General features: G+C 48.7%; 1 protein-coding gene across 2 annotated transcripts in view; it reads right to left on the bottom strand.

Moving 5' to 3' along the window:
• Positions 1 to 2317: 2317 nt before the first annotated feature.
• Positions 2318 to 11985, bottom strand: part of LOC139933374 (forkhead box protein O6-like) — a 27341-nt gene continuing 17673 nt past the window's right edge. The window contains exons 2-3 of one of the 2 annotated variants that reach the window (XM_078287269.1): positions 3505 to 4090; positions 2318 to 3432 (exon numbers count right to left, since the gene is read on the bottom strand). In XM_078287269.1, coding sequence (XP_078143395.1) covers positions 2318 to 3432; positions 3505 to 4090 — 1701 coding nt within the window. Of the gene's footprint in view, positions 4091 to 11985 lie in introns of both variants that reach the window. The other variant, XM_071927437.2, reaches the window with a different exon arrangement.

Raw genomic sequence — 11985 nt, 5'->3', positions numbered from 1 at the left:
AGGGCAAGGGGAGAGTGACATCTTAAAAAACAGAGAAAAAAAGAGGAAGGGATAGGAGTCGACACAACTACCACACTCAGGAGTGACAAAGACCAATCTCTTTCATAAATAAATATAGTAAAATTAGATATCATATATAGCTCTGTTTCCAATAGCAGGGCATTGCTAAACCTCTGTAGCATAACATATCTGCTTTGTGAGGCCCGTTTGCTCAGGAAATTCCACGCATTTTCCACATGGAGATTAACTGTAACCAGCGCGGCTAAAAGCCCTGAAATAAAGGTATTTACCTCAATAATGGGTCTGATAGTCTGTGCCGTGCTTGACCTTTGGCTGTAACAATAACCCCCACCCTACCTTCACCCCCCCTCCTCTTTCCCCTTTGTCTGCCGTACTTGGTACAGACCAAATCGCAGCGAGTCTCCTTGAGGGAGCTAGAGAAAAGGGGTGTCCTGTTTTTTTCTCTCCCAAGGCTAGCGAGAAAACAAGATTCAGACTCCCCCACTCACAAACACATAGACAATTGGGCAGAGCACATGTGTGGGAGGGGTGCACAGTATTGGAGCATAGGAAGGTCATACTGTACTTCCAACATCGTTTCGCCATAGAATTCAATCCTTATACTATGGTTAATATAATGCTGTCCTCGTTGGTCCTTAGAATTTCAACAATACAACAACAACTACAAGAGAGAACGACAACAGAATAAACACACAAAAAGTGGATGCGGATGGCCATGGGGCATAGCAACCCTGTTTGACATAGACTCACGCCACTCAGATTGGCTGATTGTTTTCTCCTTGATTCGTCTTCTCTATCTCTCTCTTTGCAGCTCTGAAGTATTTTAGGCTCAGGGCATAAGCACTGAAAACATGTTCAAGGGAACACAAAATACAGATGATGGAGATGATTTACAATACGAATACACTACCTGTTTAAGACACACACGCCCAAACAGCATGGGAAGTGGGGCTGATGATCCTACTATTACAACAGACTTTTGTTTACTTCTTGTCTCCATCTTTTCCATTTGTACCCTCTGTGAGCAGGCAAGCGGACAGTGACATTGGCCTCCTCAGAGCAGGACGGCAGGCAGAGTGACTTGGCGTTAATCACAGCTTTGTCTCGCTCTCTTGGCACATTAAGTTGGAGAGGCGAGCGGCTGCCGGCCGGCCGGGGTGAGAGATGGGAGGACGACGCGTTAGATTCTCAATAATGACGCATCGCCGCCGCATCACTTTGGAGATTAAAAGCAAGATGCTGAATTTCAATCAAGCCACATTAATGGCTTGGTGTGAGGAATGGTCACTTTGTCTCCACTGGCAGGCAGAGAGAGAGAGGGAGAAAGTGAGACAGAGAGAGAGAGAAGCTGGCACCAGAAACCCAGGTGAGGCAAGGTGATACACCATTTTAATTCACCAAATTGCATGCTAGCCAATGTTGATAGAATCCATTTGATGATGTAGTGACAATATTCTCTAAACATGGCAAAAGGGCATAAACAAAAAGCTACACCCAAGAGTAAAGTCAAAGTACAGCACCAAGGTCTGAATGCATGAAGCTGTAAATAGTAGCACTGCTGATGTAAGACTATTGATTAGATCTCATGAACGTCATTATGACTTAAATGGCAAACTGGTGTCAGATTGCAATTATGTTCTAATATATTGTATGAATAGATGTTTGGATCTTCAGTTAGGTCAATGATGAGGCACAGGTTACTACTAAAATTATGAGATAACGCCGAATTTAAATCACATGAAGATCAAATCACAAAATTACAAGGGATTTTTGCTGAAACAAAATTATTCCCCCACTACTGACAGTGAAGGCATATGAGAATAGGAGCCCCATTATAATTCAATTCAAGATCTGACACTTTATCTACGGAGTCTACGATTTCTTCATTTGTTCCTGTCAAATAATGCAGCCACCTTACAAAACACACCAAGCTCTGCCTGAGCTGCTCTGTGAACGCTTTGTACTGCAAGATGTGACCCACTTGCATTAAAGTGCATTGAGAGTTCAGTTCTCATGGTAGATGAGAAGCGATGTTGGGCAAGCACAGCTGAGAGATTGTCATCACAGTATAGCTGATGAGAGGAAAAACCTAATGTGACATGAACTAGATCTCTGGGGGGGAAAGGGGATCAAAAGAGGGGGATGAGGGAGGAATTGTCAAGACAACAAAGAGCGACGGGGAGCGAGTGAGTGTTGGTCCTATAGTCTCTGTGTCAAGTCCAGGAATGTCACAGTCGAGCACAGTGCTTCATGGGTAGCGTAGTTTTTCTGAGGGCAGGATGTGTTGCCCGAAACCTCAGCCTGGCACCCAGCTCTGGTTGTTGTGGGTTTGCTGTGGGCCGGCCAGTCCACCCATCCCCATTCCCATGCCCATTCCCATGCCCATGCCCATGCCCATGCCCATGCCCACACCCACCCCCATGCCCATACCCATCCCGATGCCCACCCCCTGGGCTAGGGAGCAGTCAAAGTTGAAGTCCATCTCTTCCCCAGAGTCCATAATGTCATGGAGGAGGATGGACTCCACGTCGCAGTCCAAGCTGCCATGGAACATGTCAATGTCCAGGTCGGCCGGTAGTCTCTCGTGGGGATGAGGCTGGTGGTAGCTGTGGTAGCTGCTGCCACCGCCGCCTCCCCCTATCCCCTGGCCGTGGTGGTACGGTCCATCAGCCATGCCTTGGTGTTGTGGGTAATGATTATTGTGGCGGGGGTGTGGGTGTGGGGCGGTGGCCAGGTGACAGGAGTCCTGGGGCATGCCCAGCATACCGGCTGGGTTCGGGGGGAGGGTGGTGGAGGCAGGGAGGTGGGCGTGTGACGGGGGGCTGTACAGGTAGGGGGCTTTGTGGTTGTAGGGCTGTAGCTGGCCGCTGCCGCCGCGCGGGGCCAAAGCCGGAGCCCGGGGCGGGGTGTGAGTGTGGTTATGGCTCTGGCTGAGGTTGTGACCGTTGTGGCCGAGGCTGTGGCTGTGAGGTGAGCTGTGGTTGTGGTTGGTTACATTGTTGTGGTTATGACTAGGGGTATGGCTGTGAGTTCCATTATGGCTATGAGCTGAGCTGTGACTATGAGATCCATTGTGGCTGTGGCCATTATGGTGCCCAGGGTGGTGGCTGTGACGGTTGGAGCCTACTCCATTACTAGCTGGGCCCATCATGGGGTGGCTTTCCCTCTCCTGTCCCAGCATCATGTCCTTGGCACAGTATTGCTGCCCAGCCGGACCCCCTGTTAGCAGACTCTGCAGGGCATTGGTGCTGGAATATGCCCGCATGGTTCCAGAGAAACTAGCTGGCTTGTTCTCTTGGATGGTCTGCATGGGTGAGTGGTGGCGCAGCATCCCCATGCCCGTCGGCCCATAGACGTTGCCACCATAGGAGCTCTGGCCCTTCACCCCAGAGTTGTAGTGGTAGACTGGGGCTTGGAGCTTGTGTCTGACCACAGTGGGATGCTGCTGGTGTTGCTGCTGCTGCTGGTGATGGTGGTGGTAACCATCCTCCATCAGCCGCTCGTCCAGGCTGATGGCACCAGTCAGGTTAGCCAGCTGAGGCAGCTGCTCCAGGGGAGGACAGTGGTTCCCAGCTCCCATGGATGGAGAACGGGCACTGGAAGGTGAGGGGTAGAGGTGAGGAGAGGTGGAACAGGACAGGCCTCCCTCCTCAGCTTCCTCTAGTTCTCCCTCAGCCAGGATGGGTGACAGACGCCCGCTCAGGGTGGAGGCTGAGGAACTAGCCCTGGAGTGGAGGTCTGTCCAGGCATCAAACTCCCCTTCTGTCACGGTCGTACCCCCAGCCCCAGGGAGGACTTTCCGTGGGGGGCTGCCGCGGTCGGGGGAGCCCTGGAGCCCCACCGCAGCAGACCCAGCTCCTATCCCTGGACGGCCCACCCTCTTGCCCCTGATGCGGCCTTTGCTCTTCAGGTATTTGGTGCTGTTGTCCATGGAGACCGCTCGACGGCGGGGGGCCTTCCCCATCTTCCCTCCCTCTGGGTTCAGCATCCACCAGGAGCTCTTCCCCGTCCCCTCATTCTGCACCCGGATGAAACGCGTGTGGAGGGACAGGTTGTGTCGGATGGAGTTCTGCAAAGAGATGAGGTAGATGGAGACAGAGAGAGAGAGAGAGACAGAGAGAGATCAAATTGAATTATACTGTATATCACATTGCTCATTATTTGTACACCAACTGCTTTCCATGACAAACACTGAATGAATGAAATCTGCATATGTATATAAAACTGTTCCGGAACAAGGAGAATAATCTTCAGACATCAAACATAAAAATCCACAATGCAGTCTAACCTCATCACAATCACAACCCTCAACAGTGATTATAAATCATTGATCGTTCAAAGAGCTATCTGAAGCACTGATATCGGTGGGGGATGTAGATTAACTCAGACAATCGATACATATCCAACAGTTTATGGACATGCTGAGTCATAGAGCTATAGTGTTAAGCTGCTATCAGGTCACTAATATGTCTATTACTAGACATAACAAACATATAGAAATAGATTCCCTTTACAGACAGCATGAGCCAGAGTAAGGAGCGTCAGAAAATTGAGAGCACATTCAAAGACACAAACACATTCGAAGGACAGCTACAGTTGGCACGGGGCAAGACCTTGTCAGCCTCAATGAATCTGAAAGGACCTGAAACTCAATCTAGAGACACACTGTCCATGTATGTCAATCCTCCCACTTTCTTTTCCATCAATCCATCTGTCCTCCTCTACTTCTCCTTTTCGGTCAGGCTGATGTAAGCTAGTTTGCGGTTGGGCGTATGTTTGAAGTCGGTGCCAGTCTGGCTCAGTGCCAACCTTGTCTCTTTCTCTCTCCCAGCCTGAATGGGGGGACGTATCGCAAGATTGAGCCGGGAGCAAGAAAGGCTAATGGATGTATCCCACCCTCCTACATCTACCTTCACTCCCTATCTCCCTTTCCCTCCCTCGTTCTGTCTCTATTGCAATCCCTCTTTCTCTTTTATCACTGAGCGCTACACATTTCTGTGACTTGTCTTGATTTTCCTTTCTCCTATTTCACACAGTTCTTCGCATACAACAGTCATTTTCCACTTCTGCTTTCAATCTCTATGTCTTCAATTATACAGTATGTCACCAATTATTTTCCCATTATCCTCTATGCCAGCATGTACAGTCATTGATTTACTTATTCATCCTTCACAAGCTGGTCCTTTCAGCCTTTCATTCAGTAATTCATAGGATATGTAGCTTTTAGTTTTTTGTTCTCATTTACATCTCAAGGGTTGGTGAATGCTGAAGGTTCCTGATGGGCAACAGAGTCTGTCGCTGCAATTCTGCTCTTTGTTGTGTGAGGCACTTTGACGCTCGAGCAGGAAAATATCAAATCAAAAGCACCTCCCGTGGCTTAGGAATACACTGGTACAATAGATTGTTTCAGATTGAGGGGTACTCACACTTTCACCATCTCCATTATGTTGCGGATTATTTGTATTCACACTGAATTGCGCGGCAGGGAAACAAATAAATCAAATTGCGGCGGAGAACACATAAATGGGAGGCGAAGTGAATTCAGGTGATCTGTGAATGCCTCCTTGGGCTGTCTCACTGTGACACCTCCGGCATTGGGTAACCATGGCAACCGGGTAAACGTGCAACGGCAGAACTATATCATATTGTGGTGAGAGTCAAGAGAGTGAGCGGGAGAGAGAGAGAGAGAGAGAGATGGAGGGAGAGTGGGGGATGGGGGAAGGGATGCAAGAAGAGGCGGTTGTTTGATGCTGCTGCTCCAACACTAAACAGCCTTTCATCTCGGCGGTGCCGGTCCGCAGGGGATGCCCGCTCCCTGCTTCTGACGGCCTCTCTACGTGCCGCGCCAACTCCCCGTCTCACCCCTGCTGGATCTTCCACCTATCATACCACTCCAAATCATCTCCATCAAGTCCTGCGCATGCCAGAATTAAAACATATGTAAGCTTTCATGCCGTTCCGCTGTGGCCGATTGTAAATGGGGCATCTATCGTAAAGCCGGACCACTTCATGCTGCAACTCTATGTGACCTGTCTGATTCAAATCTCGATTTAGCCCCGTATGAGGGAAGAGCAGCCCCATTCGACTTGGAGGGATTTGTCATCATCCCAAACCCTCTTTATCTGATGAATCCACCTGCTAGAGAGATTTGAGAGATTTCTGATAGTGGCCAGCCATGGCATCATCATCATCGCTAGTTGCTGGCTTCCTGTCGTTCAGTTTTCCACCACACATTTTTCTCTGTCATCCTGTTTGTGTGTGTGTGTGTGTTGGTTCACAATCTAATAATAGCTCAGGTTGCAGGTGGCTCCAGTGTGGGTGTAGTTCTGCCCGCCTCCCATTCCCTGAGTCTGAGTCAGGGGCAATTTGGCCGGCCTATGGCCCTCACGCCCCCGAAACAGGCAGTCACTGCTAATCCCCCTCCATCCCCGAGTAATCCCAGACAATCCTGGGCTAATCCCAAGTTGATTCGGGGGCACTCCCAGCTGGGTGTCTCACACAGAGCCATGCCAGGTCACCATGGGCGCAGCGGGCAGTCCAGATATGCTATGATCCAATGGAATTGCAGGAGAGGACAAGAAGGGGGGTTTAGATGTGGGAAATAGGGACACGGCACAAACCTTTATATGATGTAGTGATAAATTGTTACAGCGTAGTACCATTTTGTTTTTGTTTTTTTACTGAAAACAGATGATTTTAGAAGCAATGAGATTATGTTAACCATATTTTTGATGCCTCCATCCAATCAACTGAGAGGCATACCTTTACTCTGTGTTCTGTCCTTGAGGGGTGGCTTTGCCACACTTTTACCCCTACGGGTTGAATAGTATAAAATTGAAAACTTTATTATGTATTAAATATTCATAAAATGGAAATTCTCTTTCAGCCCCCTGGCTTGCCGAGGCAGACAGATGAAGCCCACAGAAACATACAATGACAGAGAGGAACACACACATCACAAGCCTCGGTCCAGGAAGCTATTTCCTATTCAAATCATACCCCTTTAATACAATGGGCATAGTGGAGAGGTGTCTAAATAATGAATGAACCAATGGCTGGGCTTACGTAGAGAGATGCACTGCCTGGTCCCATAATACTGAAAAGAACAGATAGAGTTGTAAGTAGCCGTGGGTTTTGTAATCAGGGACACCTAACCACAGCAACCTACAACTACCTACATAACTAAATCAGATTGCAAGGGGTTAATTTGGCCATAGAGTAAAAGAGGATAAGGGCATCAAAGCCAATGAAGGTGTACAAGACCCCTTCAGTTGCAGGAAGACAATCAGCTCGGGTTCAGCTCTCATTAAGGCCTACAATCCTGATACCTGATTTAGATCTTTAGACGATCAATACCAAGCCACACAACCCTCTTTGTCCTCAGCTTAAAAGCTTAGGCTCTTTTCTCCCAAATCTGACAAGTTGACACTTTTTTCCACAATACACAGGTGGCCTAGGAGCTATGAGAGATTTTCCTAAGTTCAAGGGAGGAACTGTTCAAAATGAGCCATACAGGTACACATGATTTCTTATGTTTAATCAGGCTCAGCTTTGCTCAGCATTTGTTGATGAGCAGAACCAGTTACCTGGTTGTCCCCAATAATTACCTCTTTCAGAACCATTCATTTGGCCCTCAGAATTGTTAAAATACAAATCAATTCCTCCACTGTTCCCTCTACCATCCTCCACTCGAACTCAGTTTGAGTTTGATTCAGGAGCTGAAGAGGACTATCCAGTGCTGGGAATCAATAAAATTTAATGGCTATCAATGCTCAGGCTTAGCACACATCAAGGTCTGACTAACTACACAATCCACTACCATTATGAGGCCAATACTGATGCTTAATATGCCATGTCCTCACTGTTCACACAACAGTGCTTACCCGCCACGGGCATTGCCTACGAATTGACTGTGCCCGCTTGCCTAGATTGGCTCCGTGCCAATGCGCCCCTCTGTTGCCACTCCCAAACTGTCAGTCAGCCGTTAGCATTGGGGGGTAAACGTAATATGGGGGTAGGGGTTGTTATAAGGGGCCCAGTGGTCTGTCTGGGATAACTTGACTGGCTGGCATTGGGGCAGCTGGGCTAGGGGGTACGGGAGGAGGAGGGGGGGGGGGCCGGGGGTAAGGGGTGGGACTATATGGGTACGGCATGGGGCCCAGTGTGAGAACACTCCAAGCCACACAATGGGGTGCCCTCAAAATGCCCCCCCACCCCCTCTTCGTAAGCACCCCCATCAGAACCCACTCAAGGTTTCCCGCTCACACACACACATGCTCACACACAGAAGGGCGAGGAAACAGGTCAAACGGTTTATAGGGCCCATCTTGTGGCGAATGTGCACTCATTCAAACAGAACTGAGTGAGGAACTAAGGACAGAGAGTGGGGTCTGGGAACCGGGAAAAAGAAACCACTCACCCGATTCAAACAACCTCAAGGGTGAACCAGCGTGGCGCGCTTGCCCAGCTAAGAACACAGCAGCTGTTCTTGTAGTGGCACCGGGTAAAGCCGTTTGCCACACTCGACTGGTATTACCAAACCATTTCATGCAGAATGGAGCCATTATGTGTTGTCAAAGGGTATCCCTCTATGGCGCGCATTCATTTGATAAGCCCAAATCAAGGGGGAGTAACAGAGGCGCTAACTGTGTTTATTGTGATGCTGTTTTTGCCTGTGCAGAAGGCAGGAGGGAGCAGGGGGAGGGGAGGTTTCAACACAAGCAGTTTTGTTCAGTGCAGGAATGAGTTTTGTCAGCTAAGCCTGTCTCCAGGCTATTGGTGGAAATTAGCGCCGGCTAAATATTCGCTTTCCGTGATTGATGTCACGGCTCGCGTTGTCCCTTTGAAGGGAAATAAAGAATTTAGAGGCATGTGGATTAATAGGGACGGGGGTAGGTACATTCTCTGTGTCTGAGGGGGACTTGAAGAGGGACTGGAGGGTCTAATGGCTGCACAGATATGACACAACGGAATTGAGAGGAGATGGCATATGAAGGAGAGAGAGAGAGAGGGAGAGAGAGGGAGAAAGAAGACGCGTGAGACTGAGAGACAGTGAGAGAGAGACTAAGTGAGACTAAGAGAGTGAGTAAAAGAAAGAAAATTGGACAGTGAGAAAGAGAGAGGGAGAGAGAGAAAGAAAGATGAGTGATACTGAGAGCCAGTGAGAGAGGAAGAAAATAAGTGAGACTAAGAGAGTGAGTAAAAGAAAGAAAATTGGAAAGTGTGTGTGAGAGAGAGAGAGAGAGAGAGAGCTATTTGCCTGAGAAGCCCAGAGTCAGATGATTAAAATCCCTTTAGGAGGCTTCTTTAAGAGAGACAGATGGGCAGACAGGCCTGTTTTTGGAATGCAATCAAATTGAAAAGATTAAAAAGGAGTCTCTTTTATTAGGAGGTGAGAAACAGTTACTTCTCTGCCACATGCCATCATCGCCTCCACAGCAGTGGTCACGACTGCATTGGCATGCAAGGCACATTACAACCCTTGTTGGGCAAGAAATAAACCTGGGATTAGGAATCGTATCTATCGCAGTGTATCAGTGCAGGGTCTCTGAGGATTGGCAGCAATTATCCTTTCTTATTGAAGAAACACCCTCTACAGGGAAAGTCAAAGACTTCAGACTTTCACTTCGTATAGAATCACCACAGAAAAGGCTAAAGTGATCCTCGGTAACTCAAGGACTTTTTGGCAATAGGAGTCACATTACAGACAGAACTTTCACTTAAACTCATTGCTGAGCCTGAACAGGTACAATTCAAATGTACCTTCCCTAGATTGCTACTGTACATGAATAGACTGAGTTTGCACAGTAGAGTGATTCAAGCACCGTGAAAGGTGCTCTATATCCGACCCCATTATTCCACAACACCGCAGGAGTGCCATTTATAAAAAGGCTTAAAATGGAAAGCAAGTGTGTGGTGCCGTGTCTGGTAGCCTCAGATCAGGAAGTGGCTGTGGAGAGGGGTGTAATGGAGTTGGTGGGGGATTCCTGCCTGACTGTGCACTAATTGCAGCCAAAGGCTGGCGAATCATCGCCCGTGCCCACCCTGGCGCCAAGGGAAGGGTTGGCGTTGGGGTGGCTGGGTGTGGGATACAGCCGAGCTGCCGCAGCTTTGGAGGATAAAAATAGATGCTGACAGATTAGTAGAGCATCTGAGACCCGGATAGGGGATCGGAAAATCCGCTTGCCTGATGCCAGGGGCAGCTGAGTGTTTCCGGTGGACGCAAGGGGGACACAATCTGGGCATCACGTCTGACGCCCACGCAAGAAATGGGGAACCTGTGCCAGGGTAAGAGCGGTGGCGTGGGCACGTGCCACAGGACAGGACGGGTGTGCTTTTTCCACTGGGGCCTGCAAGGTAGGCAGAGCTCACGCTCTCCCAGTGAGGATTCACACAACAGGTGTTTGGGCTGGGCCACCTGTGGGGCCGGCCGCCTGCTCACACTTCACACCTCGTCTAGGGAGCAAACTAACATTTTCCACTGGGCTTGCCATGCTTTTGTTAAAGACCAACACGTTTCTGGAGAGGCTTTTACAGCTCTTTTTACAAGATGGGCGAGATATGTGTGTGTGTGCATGTTTGCGCAAGTCAATCTGCATTTGTGTGAGCGCCTGTGTGAGTGTCTATATTTGTGTATCAGTCCATTTAATAGCCAACAGGCGCAGTGTGGATTTGATTATATTGAAACCTCCCTCTGCCATATACAAAGAAACAGTCAGCCAACAATGGAATCAATGCAGGGCCTGGGCTTTTTTCACACTCGGCCTCCACATAATCTCATTCATAACAATGAGAATCTCATTTCCCACATTCTAAAGGTCAGTGCACACCTCTGATCACACTTTAATAAACATCATTCTCAGCGTTTAATTTAATTTCAGCAGAGCAGGAAACTCATAGGCAGCCATGCACATGGCATGCAAAATTCATCGGATCGTCCCTTTAATTGCTTCAATTTCACAGTGCAGGGAAGAATGACCGCAATCACACTGGAGAAAAAAAATGAAACACACTAAAACACAGTCGCACAAAAGCAAACATGGACACATCCACTACACACACTCAGAGACATACAACCAGAGAATAAGATAGATCCAGTCAGGAAAGTGTCAATTTTTGTTACGTTTCTCTAAAAAAAAAAAAAAGGCTAGCCTCACGAATTTTTGGATCAACACCAAGTAGTGCCTCCACATCTCTTTGTCTTCACACATTTTAACTCTCACCTAAATTGGCAAACCCTGTGCCACACAAACACACAAATATAGCAGGCACACACAAGCACAAGCTCACATACCACGCACGCAAGAACACACACACACACACACACACGCACGCACATATACTCTCGCTCACACACACGCACGCACATACCAACATGACACAAAGCCTGGCACACCGGGCACACTCATTACCGCAATGCCAAGCTACCAGTTGCTAAGGAGACCTGTGGGAGAGGGAGGGTTCCTTGTTGTTGCCATAGCAGCCGGCTCGCTCCCTGCCAACTCTCTCCCTCAGGGAGAAACAAGGCAAGAGGTGGGGGGTGAAGTGGGCAGAGGTAGGGGGCAGCGGTTTAATAGGGCTATGAGGTGCAGAGGAACTTCATTAGCCATCAGTGTGTACCGCACCAACCACTGCTCCGAATGAATGCCTACCCACACGCAACACTTCAGCCCGCAGACTTCCACTTACTCACGCACAGCCCATAGACTCCCACTTATTCACACACCTATATGGAGAAGTAGAAAATGGCATGCTTAGAATGAAAAGCAGGGAGCGGGTGGTTCGAGTGCATCTACACGGGGAGGGATTGAGAAAGGGAGAGGGGAGCGAAGAACAAAAAGAGGATGGGGAAACAAAGGAGAGTCAAAGAGGGTCTTGAATGCGGGGGCCCTGTTGCAAGAGTGGCGGGGATCTGAAGCGGGGAGGCTTAGGTACGAAGCTGTATGGAGACAATTCCCTCTGTAA

This window comes from Centroberyx gerrardi, chromosome 12, assembly GCF_048128805.1.
Source record: "Centroberyx gerrardi isolate f3 chromosome 12, fCenGer3.hap1.cur.20231027, whole genome shotgun sequence".
Classification (NCBI taxonomy): Eukaryota; Metazoa; Chordata; class Actinopteri; order Beryciformes; family Berycidae; genus Centroberyx; species Centroberyx gerrardi.
This window is presented reverse-complemented; position numbering and strand designations above follow the sequence as displayed.